Raw genomic sequence first — 25,984 nt, forward strand, 5'->3', positions numbered from 1 at the left:
GTTTAGTCAGACTGCGACTCGAATCATCAGATCACAGACAAACGCCAGCTGCGAGCTCTTTAATCAAACTGAAAAAATACAGCACATGTAAAAGAATCAAATACTAATTGAATTGAAGAGTATTAACAGGTTATGTACAACGCAGCATTGTAAGCAATGGCGGCTTAAAAGCCGTGGTTCGAACGCATACACACGAAGCAACTCTTTGCTCAACAAATCAAACGCACGCGTTCCGACACCTGAATACCAATGTTTCGTACAAAACGCGAACGAGCAATAAATAGTAAAAACTAAAAGCAACTTTAAAACTGACGACGTTAATGCTGTTCCGTCGCTGTGCGAGGCCTTCGAAGCGTTGAAGGCATTAAGAGTTGGCTGGGTGGAGAATAAAGGCCGCAGAGCAGATGCACGTAAACACATACGACGAAAATAACGAGTGACACAAATAGGGTTGGGTATCCGTTTACACATAGACGATTTCTGGACAGCGCGAACTCGACAGGTGGCAACCGGAGCAAATAACGACACTCTTCACACTTGCAATCTTTTACCACGCAACGCACGGAAAAGCAAGAAGAATAGTTTTGACAGCCAACGGAAGCCGATTCGAGGAGGAATCTGTTACGCCACTTTGCATAGCGCAAGTACACCAAGTTTTGAGGAAAACGTACGGACAAAACCTTTTTGAGGTGAATGTGAAAATTTCGTCTAAAATTTACCTAATTTCGTCGCATTTTCTAGAGTATAAAATTGGGTTTTTGCATAGTGGCGTGTTGGCGTAAACAGGCCTAGGCGGTGCCCAGACAGTAACGCGAAAACGGGGAAATTTGGAACAAAAGCATTGGAACGCGTGATGTCGTACCCGCAGCGCTTCTATCGACAATTTGAAGTTGGCACGTGACTCGATCAAGGCGGGAAAGAATTCAAGTTGTTGTCGCACTGCAAGAAAAAACACCTTGAAATACTGTGCAGGTAAATACATTCATAATCGCCGTTGAAAATTATGGCGGGCAATAACCACCGGCGGTACCAACCTAGTGTCCCAGGAAGCGTTGGTATTTAGTTCATTATCTGATATTATTGATGATAAATATATGTTGGTTTGGCCCTCAGTAAAACAATGACAAATTTTTGTAATTGATATTACCTGGCTGGTGGACGCCCAGGTGGGGGTGGAGGAGGCGGAAGACCACAATTATAAACACTTGCTGGGGTTTGCGGCTGGGTTGCCGGAGTTTCCCAAGTTTGCCCCGAAGGTGGAGGGGGCGGGGGTTGAGGCGGCCCCGCCGACGGTAGCGGGGGTGGAACGGGGTACGTGGCGGCGGTGGTCGGGTAAAATTGCACCGAATTTTGAAAAGTTGAATACTGGGCCTGGGTTGCGGTTGCAATGTTGGGGTAATTGAGGTTTGGTGGGGGGTAAAACTGAATGTTCTGGGGGTAAAAACTGCCACACTGCTCTGGGTTCCAGGCGGGGTTCCACTGTTGGTGCTGTTGGACCGGCGGGGGGTAATTCCCGGGGAGGGGCTGATTGGTTGGTTTGGGGTTCCGGTTCCTTCCCCAACTAGTGCGACCCTCACTGGAGGGTTTTCTTCCGTTCCAAGGTCTGTAATTATGGGATGATGAATGTTTACAGATTTGACATGTTCGTTACTGACGTAGTAAAATACCTCACCTTCGTTTCTGATTATCCCGCTGCTGTTGGTTGCCCGTGGATGTTTTATAAACAGCTGCGAAAAAGGAATACTTGAGACCTTAAACCCGGCACAACGTTATGCACATGAACAGCATGCGAAGTAGAAATGCTCCCCCCTATATTTTGTTTGGTGGGGACATATATAATTTGACCCCAAACAAATTGGTAATTTTTAATGTTTGATATTTTCGCGTCCTCGAACATTAAAGATTTTCACGTGGTTGTGTGCTTAGTTTTATCGGGAGATTTGCGTTACTCTGATGTTTGGTCATTTTGTGATAACAGAAAGTACGGTAACAGAAAAGAAAAGTTTGGTAAAACTACTGTTTTGTTAATGTCGTGATTGTCCACCCCCGATAACTTACACGGATCAAAACATACAAAAGCAGACGCACTTGAAGCGAATGTTAAAACCCTCTGCAATAATCTTAACATCTCAAACTCAAACTGTGATGAGTGCCATTATTGTTGCACTCTATCTATCGCGTACCAAACACCTGTGTGGCCTTTTTCTTAGGGGTGGTGGCCCAAAACCTCTTTACAAAGAAGCTTAATTGGACGTTGCTGGATCTAAAACAGTTTCCAACATTGTTTTTATGAAAATCAGCCCGCGTGCCATTTTCAAGCCTCTGTCGTGCCAAATTTGTCACGCATGCCATGTGTTATGCACCCCTGATAAAAATGATTGCTACATTATTGAGCTACATCCAAATGCACACCTTTACTACCGGGAACCACAGCAGGGCGTGTTGCATCCTCGGATTTGATAGGATCAAGTTTTTCAATGACAACAGGAGCTGATGTAGCCAGGATTGCCTCCATGTTACTAGTTTTATCGCCACCACCAGTGGGCGTTGATGTAACGGTGGGTGATTGTGAAGTAGTGGATTTGCTCTCATCATGTGGATGCGATGCAGCGTAGTCTGTCAATAAAACGGTTATTGCAGTACACTGTTTACTTAATACATATGTATTATATATCCTTCATAAATATTCCCTGTGTTATTTTACACACTTGTTCAGACGTCCTAGATGGAATTTTCATATTTTACCTGTTAGCTTTGTACAGGCTCTTTGCTTTTTCGTCTTCGGCCATTGGATGGGTTGGACGACGTGCCTTTCCTCAGCTCGGTCAGAAACGTCATTGGAATTACCAGAACACCTGTCATCGACGCTGGGTGGCGCTATAGACGTGTCAGAAAAATGGTGTCCTTCACACGCTGACGATCGCGATTCTTCAGAACCAGACAGGTGGGGGGGGAGAGGCGAAGGGCCGCTCTCTTTCCTGATGGGGGAAGTGGGATTTTGAGAAATTTGCAGCAAACCGTTTGTTTCGTGTTTCTGCGGCGAAACGCTTTTGCGCTGCCCCGCGTCCTCGTCGATCACCAATTCCGGAACGTCGGGACTTCGCAAGTCATCGTAAGGTGAGAAATTACTCTCCGCTTCCTGTTTCACGCTCGGGGAGTCGGAAACCACAGACTTCCCGAGGGCATTCCCGTTTTCGCGGGTGACAACAGGTGCGGTGGTAGCGACTGGGGTGTAGTTGCGTTTTGATTTTTTTGGCGGTGTCATGTGCAGTTCGGTCTCCGGCGCCGAATCAGTGGCCGAGTCGAGCTGCGCAGGTGAATCGAGTGCTTTTGTAGCAGCGGTTGCTTGTTTTAGGTGTCCAGCATTCACAGACTTTGTACTGACTATGCTGCCAACCATCTTTGCAGCTGGAACCTCTTGGTATACTGCAGCCATGGAAATTACGTCTTTAACCGAGGTTTCCGTAGGCGTGAGTGGAGAAAAACTACCGTCGTAAGTCGTCGTAACTTTTGCTGTTTTCATTTCTGGAGCTGTGGGTTTCGCTGCCACTTCCACAGGTGATTTCAGCATTTGAAGAAGATTCCCTTGTCCTGCCACACTCTTGTCACCCCCCACGGGCGGGATTTTTACCGAAAGAGGTTGGGATGAAGGGGGCGATAATTTTGCGGTTATAACCTGTTGACTCGATGGGGGCTTTGGCGAGGGTGTGGGATGTGGAGTGGAACGCTGGGATAGTACAGACATCATAAGCGGCTGCTGTCCACTGTTCAGTCCGAACATGGATTGGGAATTGAGATGCGGGGATGAATGGATGTGAGGATATAGAGAGGCGACTGTGCTTGCGGCACCGTGAAGTGGAGTGCTGCCCAATGGTCTGTGACTGAGCCCAACTTTTCCTGGCGCGGCAAAACCGGCGGCTCCCATGGTCTGTCGTTGCTGGGGCGACAAATATACTGGGCTAGGGGACGGGTTAACGTGTCGTGCCTGTCCTTCTGGGCTCATAGGCGACGTACGCGGCATGGAGAAGCCAGCGTGGGGCGGGGACATAATAGACTGCAATGGCTCGGATTTAATGTACTTGGTCGTGACAGAGCATGAGTTTGCCATAGTGACGACCACGGATGACGAATCTTGGCTTCTGGGAATTGACGTGGTCACGTGAGCTGCATGTCCGCCGTCATGTAGCACTTCACCGCATGCCCCAAGGCGTGACGGAGACCCAACTCCTTTGTACACAAGGCTTTGAATGTTGTAGCGATGCGGTTGCGAAGGGTCGGCGGTGGGTCTGGGCGTGTGCGTTTTAGTCGAGTGTAGAGAGGTCGGCGGCCACTCGACTTGGTCGATGCTGTTTGTTAACTGGTGCGGTGGCAACACGCCGCTGTACTGTCCAGACGCCCCGGGTAACACAGCAGGTTTCTGGTCGTACTGGGGGACATGGTGCGGATGCCAACCCTGTATGGACATGTGGGAATTCACTGCCTTGCTCGGGGCAAATGCGGCAGCGAAACTTGCGACGCTCGCCGGGGTGTCAGGTGGGGTAACGGGGGAGAACTCAGGCGCGCCGACGAAGCCGTGAGCGTCAACTTTAACGTGCTGTTCACCGGTGTGAACCTTGCCCGTACGAGGCGCCGCGTGTTTAATCTTCTTCTTTTTAGCCTGAGGCGGTGCTCCGGCGCCTGGAGATATTTGCTGTTGCTGGAGTGCAACCTTGGCCGCTTTGTTCATCATGTGTTCTTCGTAGTTGTCAAGAACCTAAGAAAATGACGTGTATTATTACTTTTACGGAAGTTACAGTGCCGTTTGTGTGTTTTTTTTGCGTTGGTGTATAATACTACACGCCTAATACAAAACAATTTACCTTTGCAGGAAACAGAAGACGCTGCTACGTGCTGTCGTTGCGAATATTTAAACAGAAACTCAAGTCTACAGTTAACTCATAGTTTTAATGCACTGGCGTAATACGTAACACGACACATTTACAAGACAATAACCACCTGCTGAACAATTTCCATCGCTCTCGGGGGAAGTTGAACCTTTTCTGGCGAACTGACGTGGGGTGGGGGAGTCGCACCTGGAGCCCCGAGCGTACCCAGTGGAGTCCGTGGCGCCGTCAAGTGTTGCAGGTCGTTGTATGACGTCACCAACCGAGGATCAGGTGGAGTGAGGGAGTTGTAAATTGAACCTGTGTTGAAAATTGACAACGCTCATGGTTAATTTGATGCAAATATGGAGTATTAATTCTTGGTGTAACCCAATGTTTTCCTTTTTATTTGTAAGCGAAACCATGCAGGGTTAGTTATGTTTAATCGGAACCCGGAAACGTCAGGTGAAATCTTTACGTCTTTCATCAAAGCTGACGATTTGTTTCTACTTGGCTTTGTTCTTATGCGTTTGTTGTCTAATGACTTCTTGTTCAGTAGTTGTTGCTTAAAATCAAGTTGCTCATTGAACCCTTTCTATTCTGTTATGAAACCGTGGGGTTCCGTGGGAACCCCTCGTGTGACCAACTCGCTTGGCGCCTAATTTTTTTTGTACTTAACCAAAATCAATTAAACTGTTGTATGTAAAACTTACTAATAGAATGGGGCAATGAAGCGTGACCGTCCAGACTGTGATGTTCCAACATTATCAAGGCGTTGCGAAGAAGGTCGTTCACAGAATCGTGTTGAGGGGTTTGCTTTTCCTTGCCGGTGTCGGTATCTGACGTCATCTGGTCGCTTTTGATCAGTTGCTGACCTTCCAGCTGCGCACATCGTAAATATACACGGGATTCAATTGTGAAATCAGAGTTTTGTCTAGGTTTGTTTTTGTAACTGGATTGCGCGGTCTTATGGTTTTCAAAATCAAATTCCGAGCAAAACTACACAATACGAGGCTCGCGGGAGTGTGCTGGGAAAAATAAACGTCACAATGCCTTTCCACAATGGCTTGCTCGCCATACATCATAACATCTGGCAATTACTGAAAACTATTTCAGAATCTTACATTTTGAACTCTGCGTGTACATACGTCACTTATTCGAACATGGGAACGACCGATCACAATTTTTTGTTACCCACCAGCGAGCAGTTCTCCTGTTTGACCAGACACAAGCTTGCATTGAGTTGTTGGAGTTGAGCTTGCAGTCCTTGGTTTCTTGCTTGTTCGGCGCTTATTATCGAATAAATGGTGTTCGGATCGCGGGAATCCATTTGCAACTGCACACAACAATCAGTTTTAGAGAGAATAATCAAATGGAATAAAACAACTATTTTGGGATTAACTATTTTTCGATTCAACCAAACGTATTATACTTGGTGCTGCAGAGAAAACCCACAGGACACAATAATGATATAAAAGTATAGAACAGGAATGTCACAACACCTCTTTAAGTCTGTTCTGTGCAAGTGCCGCTGCTTCGTCTGTGAATGTCCTAACATCGGCCAGCAAAAGACGCAGAATGTTTTGCAGTTGGATTCGTTTCTGTTGTTCCGCCTGAAGTTGCATTTCCAGTTTTTTGCCGAAACTGTCGTCGACTGCGTCACACATTAATCGCAGAACTCGCATTTTCCAACGTTCTGCAAATCAAGATACAAGTTCAACTTCAATAATGTCGACATGTGGGGACCTATTTTTTCCATCCACACACGTGTTTGATATAAACACGTATTTCAAGTCTGCCACTAATGACGAGGTTTTTAAAGAAAACAGATTGCCAAGCGACAAACATTTTTCGGCAACTTATTCGAAATAACGATCAAATACGTGCAATCTGAAAGTGTGTTTGTACACGGCTGCAAGTAATACAGGTTTCCGCAACACATCTTACCGAACATGAAGTCGAGAGCATAAAGTTGCTTCTTCTTCAAAGCCGAGCTCGGTGAGGAAGAGAGTGACGTCACAATCGGTTTGCTTAAATCGGCAACATTCACAAACTCCCCGGGGTCTGCATAAAACAACGTTCACACGTACATAACAGCAAACTTGAACTGGCCAAAACTGTATTTGGATGGATTCACGCGCGCAGCGTGTACGGCGCCAGTGATTACCACAAATCATGACTTGTGTCAAATCAACAGGAAGCACGTCCAACTAACCTCTAACATCACTTCCAACAGTTTTGTCATGGAGAAACTGTATTGCACCCATCTGCTCGTAATTAATTTTCCGTTGGTTCTTACATTTCCTCGGATCGAACTGTGGTAACGTGGGCGACGGAGCCCGATTTTTCTGCAATTTCATGAGATTCCATGTGTTAAAAATGTTATCATATCTTAATTGCCTCCTGTACTTCGGTATCAGAAGACCCAGCGTGTTTGTTATAGTGCAATACAATCTTTACTCGTCCTTTTAGCTATGTCACTTTTTTAAATGTAAATAAAACACATTTGTTACAAACCTTTGGAGCTGGTTTTCGGTTACTTCTGCGAACCCGTTTAGGTTTGACAACAATAGCAGTGGCAATTTCATCGGGTGAAATCAACTAAAATACATACAAATGTTATTTTACATTGCTTTTCACACACACACACACACAGGACACAAACACACAGAACATTCCAGCAAGACTTGTTTTTTTTTATCAAGGGTGCAAATCTTATTTGGAATGATATAAATAATTAATCACTGAGCGAAAGAAAACCTCCCTCTTAAATGCTTACAAGCAAAACAATTCAGACTGCTAATGTTAGAAAACCAACCTTCTCATTAGCTGTGTCTTTTTCAATTAATTTTGAAGAAAGTTTAACTCGCTTGCTGGAAGACTTTATTTTTCCACTTGTTCTTTTCTGTCCTGCTCCATTTCTCTTTTTTGATGGCAGCATGTATTCATCCGATGATGATTCATCCATATCCACACTTTCTGATCCATCATGGACTCCATTGGTTTCAGCAAAGTCTGAACCTTCGTTGTTTTCACTGTCACTTGACAACTCACTAAGCTTTCTTGCTTTCTTTTGCTTTGGCTTCACCGTTATACCTCCAGGAGCAGGAGTGGAGGAACGTGATGAAGGCATAGAATCCCCTTTCTTAAAACACAACAGATATGTGAAGACGACCAAGGATGCTGACAACAGATGTGTTTATTGGAACTAAACTATGCACAAAATCTTGCTGGTAATAGATATTTTTAATGAACTTTTTTAATTTAGACTTGATCAAACCTTTCTGATGCCGTTTAATCTTTTTGCAGTAGGTGACAACCCTTCAAACATTGCTACAAGAAACAAAAAATATAGATTACTTAACAAACCATGACATAATAATGACAATTTGAAGATCCACTTGTTGGAGAAAATTTCGTAAGTAAGTAACCTATAGCGAATACCCAATTTAAATACCTTCTGCTGGTGAGTCCAAATCCAGTTTGCCTCTTATCTGAAACAAAACGTCACGTTGTAAACGAACTAATTTTCATAGTACAGGAAGGATACTCAAGAATAACATAAAAATTATTAAGTTTGCAAAAAAAAAACCTTAATTGATATCAATAAAACCCTTAACATACCCGCAAGGCCATATTTAACGGTGTGTTTCTGAATGAAACAAGACAACAAAAACATGCACTATACCATGACTCATCGTGGAGAATTAACACCAACACACTTCTTCATGCAAATAGGACAAGTGAAACGTTTTAACAAGTAATTCTCCTCAGTTTACTCACCATCTTATGTGACGGGCTGCTCTCCTTGGATCTTCTGTTTTCCATTTCAAATTCCTCTCTCAGTTTAGGATCTTTTTGAGCAAGAAAATATCTTTCAAGCATTGTTCGGTCGACCACCTAAAAGCATAACATTTAGTTTGAACACAAAATAACTGAGATGGCACAGTTATGCTGTAAACAAAGCAACGACAAGTAACCTGCAAATAGTAAGTAACAGGGTTGGGGGTCCATGACACTGATCCACGAAGAGGTGAAAGTACTGACACTCTTAGTATAGTTCCAATGTCTAAAAATAATGTAACTTTATCAGGGAGTGTTAGCAAAAAAGCAGGCATTTTTAGAATTTTTTTGGGTCTCCCTAGCACAACACAGACAAAACTTTGTATTTAGATGTAAAACGAAAACTAAACAGCATTTACTAACCAGATAAATTTCGGTCTGTAATTCGAAAGTTGACTTGTGCAAATGCTTTTGAAGACACAATCCTGCAACCCTCTTTCAGATTGGCAAATCTCAACTTTAGCTGGTGATCCACCTCAGGTCCAAATGCATAGTTGTTGACAAAAATTACACTGCAAAAACAATACAAACAAAATTTGTTCATGAAACTATATATATTGCATAATGTGTGCCATTTCAACTTTGTATTGTGGACTCACGTTGCTTGTGCAATACGCTCCACCCACTCGTCATCTAGAAAATCACCAACTTCCAGCTTAAATGGGCGATATTTTTTCCCATACCATTTCATCCATTTTTTAAACTCTTTGTCCATGTTCTGCAATCAAATGAAAATTACAGGATTACAAAAACGTAGTATAATTCTGTGACAATGTATGGATGTTCATACAAAATGTTGAAGACAAAATATGTAAATTTCAGGTAAACAATGACTAAATCAGTGAATGTATGTATGTATATTACCTGGGAGTACTTTGCTGGCAATGGAGCTTTCTCGATACCCGTGCACAGTTTGCACGGTGAGGCAGCAGTCACTTGCAAAACTACCTGGCCGACACCTGCAATAAACATGGTGTAAGAAATACGACGCCAATATAAATTGAGCAAAACATCTGCAATTAGCAAGAAAACCCCATACTGTGTGTTTGTTTCATCTGCATATCGTACAAAACGTACCCAGTACACAGGATATATTATGCAGGAAAACAATGTAAGTAAACTCATAGAACAAATGGGCAAAGTCAACCCCACAATGCTCTACAGTTTAAACAAACACCAACGTACCACTTCCCAAATCCAAAAATACGTCTTCTTCTGTAAGCTTCAACTCTGTCAACATTTGATCAACCAAATCAAATGAAGTTTCACCGTACACTTCAGGTGAAAACGGTTCATACTGATTCAGTTTTTCTGGTTCAAGCACACTGTGGTTATAGACCTACAATATCCAACAGGGTTTTTTTTAGGTTTCACCTTTACTATAAAAACTCTATGGCAATTAGGTCAAATTTCACTACCTGTTGCATAATATGTTTGAGGAGACCAACAGAGGGTTGTGTTTGCAATAGAGCAGATTTGCTGGTGCCTTGCCACTGAATAGAATTGCAACAGTGTTATATTAAATGTATTAGCTTCCCATGAATGCTGGTATGTAACACTGGACAAACTACATAAGCGTTGCCTTCACAATGGTGACTTGGGTTACATTAAACAAGGGACCATTGATTAAATGTCTTTTTCCCGTCATTCGGACAAGGTGACAAAGTTGTGGGATTTTTTTACATTTTAAATCTTAATTGCAAATTTTAAGTAGTAGGTTTAAACTTGAAATGAACAATACAAGAGAAACAAAAATATAGCATATGTTACCAATTGTTTCATTATTTCAAAGCCCAGATCATGAATAACAAGAGTATACAGGAACTAATGACATAGATTGTCATACAATACAATGTGCAAGTTAGGTTTAGAACACAGACATTAGTTAAAACTAGTGGTAACAGGCAACGCACAAATAGATCAACATGTGAATTACAATAAACAAAAGTAAAAAATAGCACGGCACCATTCTAACACACCCACATTTCAAACCGCGTGGAAATTAAATTTCTGACACTTACCAATTGCAAAATTGAATCAATTGCCCTGTTGTACTTGTTGCAAAGTTCTTTCATGCTTTCAAAACTAAAAAAATGCAGTTTTTGTGTGATCACATTTTACTTTTGATATGCACCACTTTCATTTATAAAACGATTTCATTTATAAACAGAAACTTACAAATATGTTTATACAATTTGTTTCTTACTTGTTTGTGTTGTAATTGGCAAGAATGTGTTTTTCCATTGCCATTTCCAAGTCGGGATAATCTTTACACACCCACCTATCACAAGCAAACACAATTAGGTTTCTGTGACACTATTATTGAATCTGCATATTTAAATACAACAGTGGAACATATGTTACAAAAGTTTGCATCAGCCTACCTGATGGTATCAATAATCTCAAAAGCACCATCTCTTGAATCCTAAAAAATATCAAACATTATCAAATATCCCCAGACAAAGACTACAGACATATATCAGCTTACATATTTTGGTAAAGGCCATTTATAAATTGCAGATTCTGCACCAGCGGGACTTTTTAGACGAAGAACCTTCCCATCATTTTCACCACCTTTATTCATCTTTTCTACTGCTGTGAATCAATTCAAAAAGACATTTTACAAAAAGTGACATTGGGCAATATAATGTTAACATTGTGTTTAGTGGTATGAAAATTAACCTAGAACATAAACACAAAACGAAAAGCCTGTGAAGCACATGTGCAGCCACAACTAAAACCCCTGATTAGGCATTTTGTCTTAAATCAGCAACACCGATGCATCAAGATCTATCTTCTATAGAAATTTAATTATTTGAAACAAAACGTTTCTGATTGAAGTAAGAACTTATTTAAAAACTGTTGCAACCATGTTGAAAAATACTATTTGTCAGCGCAAAAACAATTTCACTCATGTAAGCGTCATCAGTTCCTTGTTCAACGAGACTTGAATTTAATGCTTCTTTTCTCTTTGTAATATACTACACTGACATTAATTCAAATAATTTTGTTCAATTTAAGTACAGTAGGCCTACTTAACAACCGTTAGCCAAGAAAACACAAACACTTACCAGGTGATAACCAATGTGTTTTAAAGTTGTTTTATTAGATTGAAAAGGAAGCACCGTTTACATTCAACCATCTTGGTGATACATATTTTTTTTCCAACTATGTACATACACATTCACTGCCGACTGCTGTACATAATCATATACACTATATAGCAGAATATCATCACCTATTTTACACAACAAAAACAAAGAAAGTAACCGTAACTAAAATTTAATGTTGGCTTCATGATCAGTTTTTGAACTTAACAAACCTAAAACGTCTTTTTACGAAGGTTGTAAATTAAAACCTTGCTCACAACAAGAACACAAAAGACCTCGCTTTAATAATGCGCGCATCATTCACAGCAAACCGACTGAGTGCGCCGTCGCGCGATTATTTTTTTTTTTGACAAATTACGCCCAATGTCCGTTGTAAAATACCAATCGTTGTGAATGTACAACTTGTCATTATGTTCTCTGTGGCATTCTTTCGAAAAAATGTGCCAATTTTTTTGTTTTTGATAAATTGTTTTGTTGGTGATTTCTAGACAAAAATAATATGTTTTATAAGGACAATAAGGACAAAATTGCCATTCGCCTGTGGCCTTGGTTGCACAATCCCCTTTTTGTAAACTTTGTGAATTTGAAACAGACATACTTTTTTAACATAACTGGCGGTTTTGTACGTCTTTAATATGAAGTGCCATTAGTTTGTTTTTTACCCTTCGTTTTTATCACTACCACAAGCAACTCTGTTCGGCTCTAATCTTAACAATTGCGCTTATCGCCTTCATTTTACATTGAAAATGTTTGTAGAAAACAATCGAAACGTCTGTATGAAGTTCTCTACCATTGTATGGGTTATCTTGTTTATATTAAAGACATACTTTTGTTCCGTCAAAAAAGGATAATCAAGACATCAATTAACTGGTAACTAATATCTTGTATAATTCTTATATTTTTCCGGGAATGGTATATAAACATCGTTAGATGATTGGACAGAAACCTCTTTTTATTACAAACATTCACAAATAATGTTTGTCAATTTATTCGGATATTTTAGCTATTACAATCGTAAGCACACAAGGAAGAAACTGATATGACCATATTTCTTATGAAATTGTTTCTGGTGAGCACAGTTTAACAAATGTTAAACACAAAATCTTATCAGTGAGTAATCATGTTTACTGTGGACTTGAACTAAACATGCAACTACTGACAAATAAGCGCAGCACAAAGATTATAAGAAATTGGCAATGAGAAAGCATGAAATGGACTTGTAGTTTCTGTTTGCAAAGCATACAGCAATTTTAGGCTTTCAGTTGAAAATTCAAGTAGTAGTGAAAAGTAATGCAGTGTGCAAAAAGAAATGAGTGACAAAAAAAGTAAGTGGCACTGAAAAACACTAGCGCAAGTGACCAACCAACAAAAACATTTCTTTTAAACATTGCTACATAAATTCAAAACAACATTGAATTAAACAACGTTGTAACAGATGGACATGGAATACCTTGTAAGTTAATTTATCAACAAAACATTGGATAGAAACAGTTAAGGACCACACAAGCAAAGCATGTAGAGTTCTTTAAAACAAATAAACTTGGTTGAACAATAAAACATACAAGCTGCAAGCAACTAATCAACAAGTAGAAATGCATCAGACAAACATGTCGGGCAATGCAGTTATTACTCTAAGATGTGCCACACAGATAACCACTGTGCCCCATGATCGCCTTATAACGCTTGGTGATCTTGAAGTATTTAGAACAAATAACAAGTCAAGGTTAGGGGTAGTGTATTTGTTATCCCATGTTGTCCAGTTCTGGACTGTCATATGTAGATAGCAGAGCAGCATCAACTGGTTCCATACAGGTTGGACAGGTAAATGATCTCATAAGCCAATCGTCAATGCATTCAAGGTGGTAATAATGCATACACGGCAGGTATCGGATCGGTTCATCTTGTTCAAAATCAACCATGCATATACAGCATCTAAATATAAAAGATGGATTACACAACTCTAATTTAACACAAAATGGATGTAATGCTGTAATACATAACATTGTATGCAAGAATATTAGGGCATGCAAATGTACACAAAGGATGAGTGGGCTACTGCATATAAAACATTTTTCTTCTATACTCTGTTGGCTACAACAGTGTGTACTGCCTGATACTGATGATGCCTGCACAGACAGGCGAAATATATATGTCGTAAAAACTTGAAACAGACAGACGACTTAAGATTATTTATCATTTTCTGCATTGATCCGTTACTGAGTCTCTGTCAGCCATAAAGACTACACAGGCGATTCATAGAAATCAAACTCTCTATTTTGGATAAGGTTTTAATTTTGTCATCTTAAACATGCTCTGCAACGAGTTGGTATGAAGATTCGTTTTTTGACAAATAAAAGCAGCATGGCAAAAATGTAACAGCTTTAGGTTATTTATTTCTTGATACTGTTACCGACTTACTCTCGAATCTTTTTTCCTGAAATATTAGATTCATCCCATGTGCTTCTGGGCAGGTGATGTATGAGTCCTATCCTTTGCGCTAGTCTTACTTGTTCATCTTCAGTTAGTTCCTCTGCAGTGCAAGACTGCCCAGGACTTAGATGATACATTTGCTGATTTGGTTGTTCACCCTTAAGACAAAAAGCATGTAAGTTAACAAATGTGGTAACAACCCCTTGGAGGTCAGATATTGGGTAGGTTTAATAAACAAAATAACAAACTTTCGAATCGAATTTTATCTTGGACAACTAAGTCTTTTGAACAAAAGGCCCTGTACAACATGTGTCATAGTTAGACCCGGTTTCACTTTTCAACACATGTCACTCATACATAGAAAATACTTTTCAATTAACACATGATTTTATACAAAATATTTTTATACTTTATAGTCCCAATAACAATAGTATGTTCCTATGTTTCAGTGTAAACAACAAAAAACTTACAGTATCTGTTTGAAATGGCATGTTTGGCAAAGATGAACTAACAATAGTTTTTGGACTTCCTGACAGAGGAACGAGTCGTACATGAGATTTATGCTTTCTGCCATTTTTGTGTCTAGATTGATTAGATCGGTTGTGATGAGGTATATCTCTACTGTTGGTCATCCCAACTGCTCTATCAGATTGACTACTAGAACCAAGATCCCCACTTTCGTCTAAGTCAGATGCTAATTGGTTTCCCATGCTAATAAATTTTGCTTTGTGTGCAGCAAATAATAACAAAACTTTATTTTACAGTTCATGTAGTACATACAACTAAAACACTGTTGGCTTAATTATGGCAATACTCCTGAAACACAAATCATCATCAGTGTATTTACTTCAAACATCAACTAAAAATACAAGAGTAGTTTCCACAGTTAATACAATAGAAATGGACAAAATGTGTCAAACATACAATTTTGAGCAAAAATTACAGTGCACATAACTCATTTAACTAATAGGACTTATTTCTGCATGATGTCATTTCACCTTGGTTGCTGATATGTATTAAGTTTATCTTATTATGTTCGAGTAAACAAGCTCACGGATATTTGTTACATAACAAATAAAGTGTACAAACTACTTTCCTGGGTCAAGTCTGTCTGAACAGTTAACAAAGAAACACATTTAATTCTTGCATACTTTCCTATTGAAAATATGTTGTAATAACCTTTTAGACTCTTGCTATTGTATGTGTGCAATTTACATTTAAGCTGAATAGAGAACAATGTTTGTCTACGTTGTATCCCCTACTTTCGCTATTGCAACCTCACGAAGTTCCTGACACACAGGCATGAGATTTACATAGTGTAATCTTAAATTCTTGACTAAAAGCGGTCTCATTAACAGTGCGCGGGTCAATCAGATGATTTAGATCAGCTGACTGACAAAGACCCAACCTTCTTTGTGTGATGTCGGCAGCGCGAGAAAAAAGCAGTCACGCTATCAGACAAACAAACCGAGCTCTATCGGTAACTTCTAGGAATTGACTCATATAGCACCTCAAAATTTTGTCGCAATTCAAAAATTTGCGACTCAGTCGCGACACTCTGGTTGTGCTTTGTTTGTTGCGCAACAGGCTACTGGGCCCATCAGAATGACAAATAGTTTTGTGCGTTGTGACGCCCAATACTTTTGTTTACATTTTTAGCGACGCCTGTTTAAACGCATCGCCGATTTTGTCACCGGTCATGCCAACTTTTGCACCAAAAAACGAAAGGTGGGACAGAAAATCACCACAAATATATTTTTCATCAGTCGTCATCATTACGCGACCCAGTCCAATTCTCCATACGTCTCGCATTCGGAAACGCAGGCGGAGATCTGTTCACCGTCACCTCTATTTCATATTTCAGTAACATGCACGGAAATGTTGTTTGATGTTGTAACTGTGGCGTTTTTATACTTCTGTTTTAAACATTGTTTTGCCAGCATACAAGGCTTTGACAGGTGGGTTTTGAAGAAATCCATTTTTTTGTAAAACTGCAGCTTGTGAATAATGCCGGCTTGTCTGCATTTTACACTGGAAATGATTGTAGTACAACAATCAAAACATCTGTAGCATGAAATTCCCGACTATTGCATTGGCTATTATGTTTATATTGAAGATTTACAAAACCGTGAGATGTTCCTTAGTGAATAATTGAAAAAAGTATACTGTTTGATGTTAATTTATTCCCACAATCATATCTTATTCTATAATTTGAAATTTGTGGTGTAGGTAAAACACCTACAGCAGTTCGAAACTGCTTAATGGTTTAAAACAGAAGTGTGTATATTTTCAAGTATACATAGCATAGTATACATAGCAAAAAGATAAACAAATATTACAAGTTTAACATGTCACATATGCTGATCAACAAACATGGTTAAACCAAAACTATCATGTTAAATTTCCATTTTTTTCTTATTTTAAATATCGATTTGTTTGTGTTTGCTTAAGATAAATATAGATTGTTTGGTTTTGTTTGGAACAACTAGACACTAAACACCAACAAAATCACCAGTCCAGTCACTTTTATCAGTGAGTAATCAGCTAAAGCAAGGACATGTGCGCATAGGTTCACACAAATCTGACTAGCACATAGATTTATGAGTATCTTTAAAACCATTATGTGTGGCTGTGATCCAATCACATCGATGCAGTGGCAGTATTCGTTTTTTATTTTGTCTTGCAAACAATTTAACACCCCCCCCCCAAAAAAAAAAAACTACACCACATTTGGCTAATGGTATATCCAATGTAACAGGTAGACATGGGAATGTCAGGTTTTCAACAAATATTTCTACAAGTAGAATTGATCTGGGAATAGGCTATTATATGTCATATGAACCAAAATTTTAATATGAGAACCTGTTCATTGATTCTGTATGGAGGTGGAGGTATGTTTTCCTCATAATCACTGTTTTCTTCCCTCAGTAGAGATATATCATCATCAGTGGTTTCTGACCGAAAGCAGTTTCCCATTGTTTGGCACAGAGTCTCGGCAATTTGTCTACAGCAGGACATTGAAGACTACATGTCATGCGTAAGCAAAAACAACAACAAACGACCACGAAAAAGTCTGAAAATATGGATGGGAATTCACGACAAAACCTTCAGTCTGACAATGAAAGAGAAAGTAAAAGAATGACAACTCACAACAAAACAAAGAACGGGTATTTCCCTTTACCGAAAGCTTGATTTTTAGTACCGTAACTCGATAAAACCCGCAAATCAAAAATGTGCGTGTCATTTACACATTTTCCACATGTTGTTTACGGCATCAATACACACATCTTCCAACTCTCGATCTATTTTACCGTGTGGTGAACACACTTGATAGATCGACTAGTTGCACTGATACAGTGAATATTATACGACGTACACAAAATTGACAATTCAGTGGATTCGTTTGCGGCACACCAAATTTGAATCCAGTTTAATTTTGAAATAGCTGTTATTGTACTTGCTATTACAACATTTACTTCGTCAATTTAATTATGGGTACGCAACAGCATTTTCAGTATAAACCCGTTTGCGTGAATAATTGCCCATGGGTTAGATACGCGATAATAGGCACACACCAGTTCCAGATTAAGAGCATTTAGTTTCTACAGAGGAAAAAGCCTATTGCAGTAAACAGGTTTATTGCAGTGGTCACGCGCATGCCTGAACTTTTTTATGTATTTTCAGTGGAAATTGATCTGTTTAAATTGCATATATCGTGTAAAACTTAATTAATAATGTATAGCCTATACATTTCATTGAATAAATCGCTTGAAACGTCAACGGACATCTGTCCCTCTTAATTGTTTTACAGTGCCATAAGTGAATGCGGCCTATGACACATTATTAGTTTAAAATTACAGTGAATGCAATACTCCATGTTTTCCTGCGTGCGTACATTTACTACAACTCCTTTACAACTAACACAAAAACAATGACATTATTCGGCTGTTTGTGTCAACAATAGGCGACTGTGAGGTCATACTACGACAGAAATGGTGACAGGTTGTAAACTAAGAGCACACATGAACTCTCAGAGGCAAACCCAGGCGTTGCCATTTGGACGTTTTCACAGCCAGATTTTAGCTATATTTGGCCGTTTGAAAATAGGATTGGCTGCGAAAAATTCATTTGGGCGAATTTTAACCGTTTTTGAAATTTTTGCTATATTGTAATATATAAGGACCGACCACGTGAAAATGTTTTATTTGTTTTACCTGCAGAACGAAAATTTCCGTAATTTACCCTAAAGCCGCATTTTTAGCAAAACAACACGGTTAGACATAAGCAATAATTAAATGTATTTGTTCAGAAACGTACATAGACTTAGTATGCAGAGCAAAGCAACCCAGTTAATAAAAATGAACAAGTAAGCTACATATCGCAAGATGGTTACGTACCGACTTGAAGAACAGTTGCATCGGTAAAAGTACTTGATGAGCAAACTGTGTTGCGAGTTTTGGCCGGCTCTTGTCATCGTGACTGTTTGCATTGCCTGTTCTAGAATTTTTTCTTCAACAAATTTATATTAATTTTATGGCGTGATCATCAAAATAGTCTGTACTCGAGTAGTGGTATCACACTGACGTGTTTGTTGTATTTGTGTATGAAATCTCCATACCATGCCATAATAACGAGTTGTTTTGCTTTTACAGAAATATAATTTACACCATCTGTAGGTAAGCTACGTTTAACACAATGTCAGTTAAAGAAAAAGGTAAGTTAAAACCAGATTTATTGCAGTTTTTACATTTTAAGGCAATAAAAAATATTGTTACAGGAAGCACTGCTGGTCTTTGATTCTGCCACCACAGCACAGAGCTAGAAAGCTGCATAAAATTTATCTAAAAGTAAGTTATCCATAGCAAATAAATATCATTATTCACTTGTTTTTTTTTTAAAAACACAAGGCATTGTTTAATATCTATATGTAAAATCATCAATATGTTTCAGGACTTACAGCTTTTCCATAACGTTCCACAGAAGAACTGTACAATAGTAAGTAGTGTATTGCCTATGTTTTATGATAATATGTTAAATATATGTAAAAGTTTTGTAAAGATTGTAACTCAGGGTTGGGGGATATTTTTCGAATCATCACTTTGTTGGTGCTACTGGTTGTTCACTGTCAATCTATATTTTTTTAAAACCAAACATGACATTATGTTCAGCATTTTTATTCTAATGTATAATTAGGCATAAAATTGTAAATGAACTTTATAGATCTGTGTTACAATGGGAAGTGACGAACCAAAACCTACAGAATGTGACATTTCCAAACCACAAACAGAGGTTGTGTATAACCAACATTTACCGCACCCTCACTGCATTGAAAAGGAATCCAACTATGCACTATCTGCAATTAAAACAAACTTATCCAAAGCAGTGATGATGCGAGATCTTCGTCCAGGTGTCACATATTGGACATCTCAACTAACTAGGTACATACGGCTCTATGGGCTGAAATTTTCAAAAGGAGACCACCTTATATTTGTGAAACTATTCTATGAGATTGTCACGCTACCTCAGTTAGAAGGTGTGCTTGTTGAGCAGTTCAGTATTGTTATGACAAAACTTCTGAAGAAGAGAGAACTGTTAAGTAGGAATGATCTTACGCTGCCGTGGAAACCATTGTACGCACTTTTTGAGAGATTGGCATATTCTAAAATGGAGCAAATGGGCCTTGAATGGATCCCGCAAAATATGGACAGTAAGCTTCGTAGTTTGGTCAGAAATTGTAGGTCGCTTTTTCCACCTGAGACCACACAGGAAATGTTGGATGAATGGAGGCCACTGCTCTGCCCTTATGATGTAGTGATGAGTAAAGCTTGTCTGTACTTCGAATTGTTTCTGCCTACCCTGGTTTTTGATGAAAGTCAAGAAAATGTATCTTGGAAATTGTGGATGGATGAATTTTTTACTTTGTGGAAAAATGTGAAAAATGGACCATCTTGGGAAAAGAACTTTGTGAATTTGTTTGCACGCTTAGCACACAACAATATTGGAAGAATTGACTGGAGGCCCCACATTGACACCTTGTTTATGCGTGTTTTGCGCTCTTTTCAATTGCCTGTTGGCAAATTACAGCACACCTCTGCACTGTCCCAATCTCTGCCTATGGACACATGTTGTCTGTGGATTGTTTCTATGTTAGGAGGCCAAGCAACGGACCCTGTGTTAAAAAACTTACAAGCACTTATTGATGCATCTGAGTCATATTTTCATCCATCAAACCATGGTCGGTGGGTGACCAATTTGAGTAACTTTTTACAGCAGTTAACTGTAAAGTTTGCTACCAGGATATTTAGAGAACGGTACAAGAAAAAATTTTGGGAACCCGAAGTGCCAGAATCACACTTAATTCATGATGAAGACATTGATGAATTTGTTAAAATTTTAAAACCTGTGACACTTTTGCTACTTTTTGGAAAAATTGGGTCACTGGTAGCCTCTAAAATTCTGCAAATTCTGGCTTATCTAAGACCCCAAATCATTGTGCCTTCACTTCTTGAGAAGACTTACATTGCATTAAACACACTTACAGAACCTCATCAGGCCAGGGCATGCCTTTCAGCTCTTTCTTCTACACTCAGTCCTGGAATTCATGGATGTGCAGAAATGAAAGGCCACGTCCTTCCCCTGCTTACACAATGTCTTCCAGCAGTTGATCCAAATGATCTCCCGAAATCAATGTTTGCTTTTCAGTTCATCAGCACTTGTATGTCAATAATACCAGTTGTGGATTGCAGTGCAGCTGCTGAGTGCAGACCTGATTTGTCTGAGGATGACAGAATACTGTGTTATTCCACGTCAAGTTTCAAGGACTTTGCTTTACAGTTCATGGACAGATGCTTCGTGTTTTTGGAAAGTTTGAAGCAGGAGCATGGGTCTCGGTCCCATGAGCATTTAGAAGAGCAAGACATTGTTGCAACTTCATCGGAAAGCATGACAGAAAAGTTGCTTGTTACTTCAACATCTCTAGTTTTACAACAAGCTTCATCAGACATCTACAAAAGTTGCTTGAACAAGGTTTTTGAATTTGCCACTAATAATCTTTTAGAAGGAAACATTGCGTTGTTCACAGCTTCCAAGTTGTTTGCAGCCACTGTCAAGGCAAATCCTTCTGAAGCTTATTCACTCTTTGTACCACATTTTTGCAAAGTGATTTTTGATTACTGCGAGGAGAACCCTGATGTCAAGACCGAGGAAAAATTGGACAAGAGATTGTTGTGGGACATGACTGTGCTGTGTGAAATTTGTGTTGCTGGTTCAAAACATCTTTTGAAATATTTTGATGATTTGCTAAATGCTGCCCAACTTCTTATTTCCTTCAAGGCAAAGCAAAGCTACACATTGGGATCTAAACTACTCACCTATTGCCTGATTGGATGGAGTACATTTTATAGCACTGAACACCGTAGTGTTTCTCATAGTTTTGACCAAGACCCATCCACCTATTTGGCATTGGATGATTGGGGATCTTCTACAAATCCTTGGAAGCTGAAAATGACATGGCATGTGCCCGAAAAGGTTGAATTGGAGGCTTGCTATAAAATTCTGGACAGGTTTTTGGAGCCACAGCTGGTAACACTCAAAAAGTTTTGTGAGGGCTCAGAAAACTTAGACAAAGACGAATTGTTGAAAATTCTGACAATGATAAATGATTTGCTTGCTGGCTCCTTTCTGCTGCTACCTGTTGAGAAAAAAGATATTGTTCAGGTTCCAAATGATTCCAAAACAAATTTTCACAGCTGGCCTGTAAGAACATTAGAAAACCTTCCATATTACCAATCAGTGGCGTTGCAAGAGGGCAGAGTTGGTTGGAGACGTAAAGTTTTCAATGTAGTCCAGGAAACACTTGACACTATTCTGAAAACAAGGGAAGATGATGTGAAGGCCATCTGCAGCATTATTGACATATACAGTAACTGTTCCCTTATGCATGAAAGGGAAAAAGCTATATTTGACCAAAACTGGAAGGTCTTTTCCACCTACAAAACTATGATGAGTGATCCTTTACATAAAAATAAGCAACGGAACCGCCTATGTTTGGTTGACAGAGTAGTGCTGCAGCACTCAATGCGCATTCTTGCTGTGGAAAGATCATTCTACACCAACATGCACCACTCAGTTATGATGGATCTCATCAAACTGTCCACCTCACATTACATGAAGGTGCGCAAATCTGCACAGTCTCTATTTTTCCATGGCCTTGGTCTCATGCCCTCCAATGCCTACAAGCATTATTTGCCACCGATTTTGAACAATTTAAAAAGTGATAAACCTGCTGAGCATCAAAAGTTTAAAGGGTCATTGTACCTTTTACTTGGCAAATCCAAAAGTAGGCAGTTCTTAGGATATCTCCACAAATGGGATGTTTTGAAACAAGTTTGGCCTACTGTGATCAATGCACCACACTCTGACAAGCCTTCAATTGCCAAACTCTATGAAAAGCTGGCAGGGAAAATCCAGCAAGTGTTTAATACAATGGGTGTGGAAATATGCTTCACTGATTCCTGTCTAAATGCAGCCAAGGTCTTACAAAATTCCACTGATCAACCACTGGTACAAAAATTTGATTCCCACCAGGCTATGACTGATGGCATCTTATACAATCAGAAACAAAACACTCAAAACAAGGAAACATATTTTACAGTTGTTGATAAGTTGGCAGATTTGTATGAACATGGAAATCTACCCTGGAAGCATTCCAACTTTGCTCTTGGTATGTTGTCTCTATTGTTGAGATATGACGTAAGGGCCCCAAGGCGCATTACTGCTCTGTTTACTGGCATGCTTATGGATGACAGTTTGTCTGTGCGTCGATTGGCAGTTGCGTGTGTCGCTTCAATTATGAAGCAGCAAAAGCGAAAACATGCAGTTGTTTGGAAATCCTGTGAGGATGTCACTTCTGTTTCTCCATCTTCCACAATATGTCCAGGAGATCGACAGGATAATGTTTGGCACCAGTATGACGTTAACAACTTACCTGTGACAAAAGTTCAGTTTGAGAAATCAACTTTTATTGACAAGACACACTGGGGATACTATACATGGCCAAAAAAACTTAAAACATATGATGCTTTTAACAAGCAACCCAAGTTGAATCGATGTGTTGAAGAGTTGGCCGATGAGGAGAAGCCTGTCTTTAACTTTTTTATGGACCCCCATTTTGTGGAGAAGCTAATAGGGTACTTTTGTTTAGAAAATGAAAAAGGAAAAGACAAGTTTGATAGTAAGCGGATGGACATGTTTAGAGGACTTTTTAGAAATTTTGGAGACATTCTATGTCCACTTTTCAGACCACACATTGAGAAGTTGGTGCAGGAAAAACATGAAACACACCAGCGTTGTGCAGCTGAATTCATAACAGGAATGGTGATGGGCTCAAAGCACTGGAACTTTGACCAGTTGGAAAACATGTGGCGATGGGTGATACCTGTGCTTAAAACTGCAGTTGCAAACATAAGTACAGAAACCATGAAAGATTGGGACAGAGCATTCGGCCATATTGTGCAAAATAGGGACCCAAGGCGAATTCACTGGGTTTTAAAGTTTTTGGTGGAAGAACCTGAATTAGAAAGTCCCACGGCACTGATTGAAGGAAGCAAGCTATATGTCTTACAGGGTGGCATTCATCAGCAAGAGTGGCGTGTGCCGCAGTTACTTCACAAAATACTACAGATGGCCAAGCCGAAGCTAGGTCATCCGTACAAAAATATTCGGAACAGAATCGGCAGCATTATTGCAAGCATATTTTTGTATGACATACAGATGCTTGAGAAGCAGGTTTCTGACAGAACACCAAAAGTAGACACACTAATTGAATCTATTTTGCCACAGCTTGAAAGTTTAATGTCTGACGAGACACCTCCATTAAGTGCTGCTTCATCTACAGAGTCTCCTCTTGGATCATATTCCTCTACAAGTAACTTACCAGAGGTTGATGTGGACTTTAATATACCCATGGTCATATCAGCACAAGAAGGTGATGGGTCCAGTCTTCCTCCTGCTTTGGTTGAACAGATACAAAGTGGCCTTAAAAAATTATTGCCTCCTGGGTCACCCATTCCTGAAATTACAAATCTGTCAGATGTGCAAAGTTATTTGCCACAGAAGCTGTTGTCATTAATGGCAAGAGAAAAGAAGGCGGATGATGTGCGACAACCTGTCGATGACTCGATGGCAATGGCTGTTGATATGGACACAGAACGAAGTGAAAGTATTAGAACTTTCAAAACAATCCTCAAATGGTTGGTCAGTGCACAACGTAGTATGTTGCAACCATTTAAGATATCAATGCTCAAACTTCTACCAGTGATTTGCAAGTTATACCCAGTAGATCAACGAGCTGTGCAGGCAGTTGATGAAGAATTGCATCGAGATACACGCTTGTGCCTTTCTTGTATGGCACAAAGCTTTGTTCTGGAAAAGGATATAACGCAAGTGTTAGAAGCAATAGAAAGTATATCCATGTCCACATCCTGGCATGCACGCTACTCTATATTGCCGTATATTCAGGTGTTTGTTTACAGTAATTTATTTTCAATTTTACATAACCAACACCACATACAAAGGCTGGAATCTGTGATCCTAAACATGCTTAAAGATGAAAGATACGAGGTTTCCAAGATGGCAAGCATCACACTCAGTGGATTGATGCAATGTGGTGTGATAAATTACACCCAAGATCTGCTCAAGAAGGCTAAAGATTTGTGTAAAACCAAACTTAAACCAAAAAAGAAAGCGACAACAGGAGAGCAGCAAGGTGACACACAGAAGAAACTGCTGAAGCGACATTCCGGGGTCCTTATTTTAAGTGCCTGTGTGTTGTCATCCCCATACTCTGTCACTGATTGGATGCCTGAAGTCCTAATGTGGTTAAGTGGACACTTGCATGATCCTCAGCCCATCCGTGGAACAGTACAAAAGACATTGTCTGAGTTTAAACGAACTCATCATGATAACTGGCATGAGGATAAATTGAAATTTAGTAGTGATGAACTGGCAACACTAACAGATCTTCTTGTTTCACCCAGCTACTATGCATGATATTTAAGTGTTGATATTCACTCTTGTATCCATGTCACAGCTACATAGTAGTGGCTACTTTTGCTTCACTTTGATTTAACTTGTGTTAATCCGCACGGTTCTTCTTTCTTTACTTTTGTCTGTACTTGATTGTTGTTTTTTCAGACTAAACAGAGAAAGCATGATAAGATGATTGTAACATCAGATCAAAATGTAACATTATATTATAACTACCTAGCGAAAAAGTCTTTTATCAGTAAATGATGTGTTGCATGATGCAATAAATTAGTGCTTTTTTAAAAAAATGGAAAGTATACATGTGGATGTACAAAAGGAAGAGACTAATTGTGAATATTCCCATTGCAGTTGTTGCATTAGACTGTATTAAGGCTAAACCTACAATCAACCAATTTCTACGTTAAGTATTAACACATACAATCACAAAACAGTAGTGTATTTTAACCACTGCTTGCAAAAATAGTTGCTGTAATTCAACCTATTTACTGAATCATCTTTTTTCTGTGTGTTTGCCAAGTCGTATGGTTTATTGTGTATGTTTTATTACAAGTATTTGGGATGTTTTATGTTGTACGAACTTCGATTCTGTTTGGAAAAGCACTTGTTCGGATTGATGTGTCATTTGTTACTTTTCTTGTTTGTCGAAAAATTTGTACGCGTTGTCAATTTAGGGAACCTTAACTTTTGCAGAAG

The 25,984-nt window shown here is 39.4% G+C and overlaps 3 protein-coding genes across 6 annotated transcripts; 1 reads left to right on the forward strand and 2 right to left on the reverse strand.

Annotated features, from left to right (window-relative positions):
• Positions 1–44: 44 nt before the first annotated feature.
• On the reverse strand, positions 45–11,939 carry LOC145905753 (uncharacterized). Of its 3 annotated transcripts, none has more exons than XM_082993054.1 (27): positions 11,777–11,939; positions 11,194–11,294; positions 11,090–11,130; positions 10,912–10,986; positions 10,727–10,790; positions 10,124–10,198; positions 9,891–10,044; positions 9,570–9,664; positions 9,305–9,423; positions 9,069–9,217; positions 8,843–8,931; positions 8,646–8,762; positions 8,320–8,356; positions 8,143–8,195; positions 7,681–8,007; positions 7,380–7,463; positions 7,078–7,210; positions 6,810–6,926; positions 6,365–6,558; positions 6,061–6,198; positions 5,576–5,744; positions 4,996–5,183; positions 2,746–4,753; positions 2,413–2,616; positions 1,673–1,727; positions 1,148–1,603; positions 45–939 (listed from the first exon to the last, which is right to left on the reverse strand). In XM_082993054.1, the coding sequence occupies exons 2-27, from the start codon at positions 11,287–11,289 to the stop codon at positions 924–926; spliced, it is 5,253 nt and encodes a 1,750-aa protein (XP_082849180.1). In that variant the 5' UTR covers positions 11,290–11,294; positions 11,777–11,939; the 3' UTR covers positions 45–923. The 3 variants fall into 3 exon arrangements, with proteins under 3 accessions (XP_082849180.1, XP_082849172.1, XP_082849164.1); XM_082993046.1 differs by having other exon boundaries at positions 11,194–11,297; XM_082993038.1 differs by having other exon boundaries at positions 11,194–11,300.
• Positions 11,940–12,763: 824 nt separating this feature from the next.
• Positions 12,764–17,390, reverse strand: LOC145896147 (RING finger protein 11-like). 2 transcript variants are annotated; one of them, XM_082985019.1, is made up of 3 exons: positions 17,108–17,390; positions 14,234–14,403; positions 12,764–13,747 (listed from the first exon to the last, which is right to left on the reverse strand). In XM_082985019.1, exons 1-3 carry the CDS (start codon positions 17,261–17,263, stop codon positions 13,558–13,560), a joined length of 516 nt encoding a protein of 171 aa, XP_082841145.1. In that variant the 5' UTR covers positions 17,264–17,390; the 3' UTR covers positions 12,764–13,557. The 2 variants fall into 2 exon arrangements, with proteins under 2 accessions (XP_082841145.1, XP_082841137.1); XM_082985011.1 differs by lacking the exon at positions 17,108–17,390 and adding an exon at positions 14,716–15,786.
• A 1,505-nt stretch (positions 17,391–18,895) lies between these two features.
• On the forward strand, positions 18,896–25,984 carry LOC145903469 (proteasome activator complex subunit 4-like). The gene is made up of 4 exons (XM_082991552.1): positions 18,896–18,959; positions 19,023–19,092; positions 19,196–19,240; positions 19,466–25,984. The coding sequence occupies exon 4, from the start codon at positions 19,478–19,480 to the stop codon at positions 25,292–25,294; it is 5,817 nt and encodes a 1,938-aa protein (XP_082847678.1). The 5' UTR covers positions 18,896–18,959; positions 19,023–19,092; positions 19,196–19,240; positions 19,466–19,477; the 3' UTR covers positions 25,295–25,984.

This window comes from Ascidia mentula, chromosome 1, assembly GCF_947561715.1.
Source record: "Ascidia mentula chromosome 1, kaAscMent1.1, whole genome shotgun sequence".
NCBI lineage: Eukaryota > Metazoa > Chordata > Ascidiacea > Phlebobranchia > Ascidiidae > Ascidia > Ascidia mentula.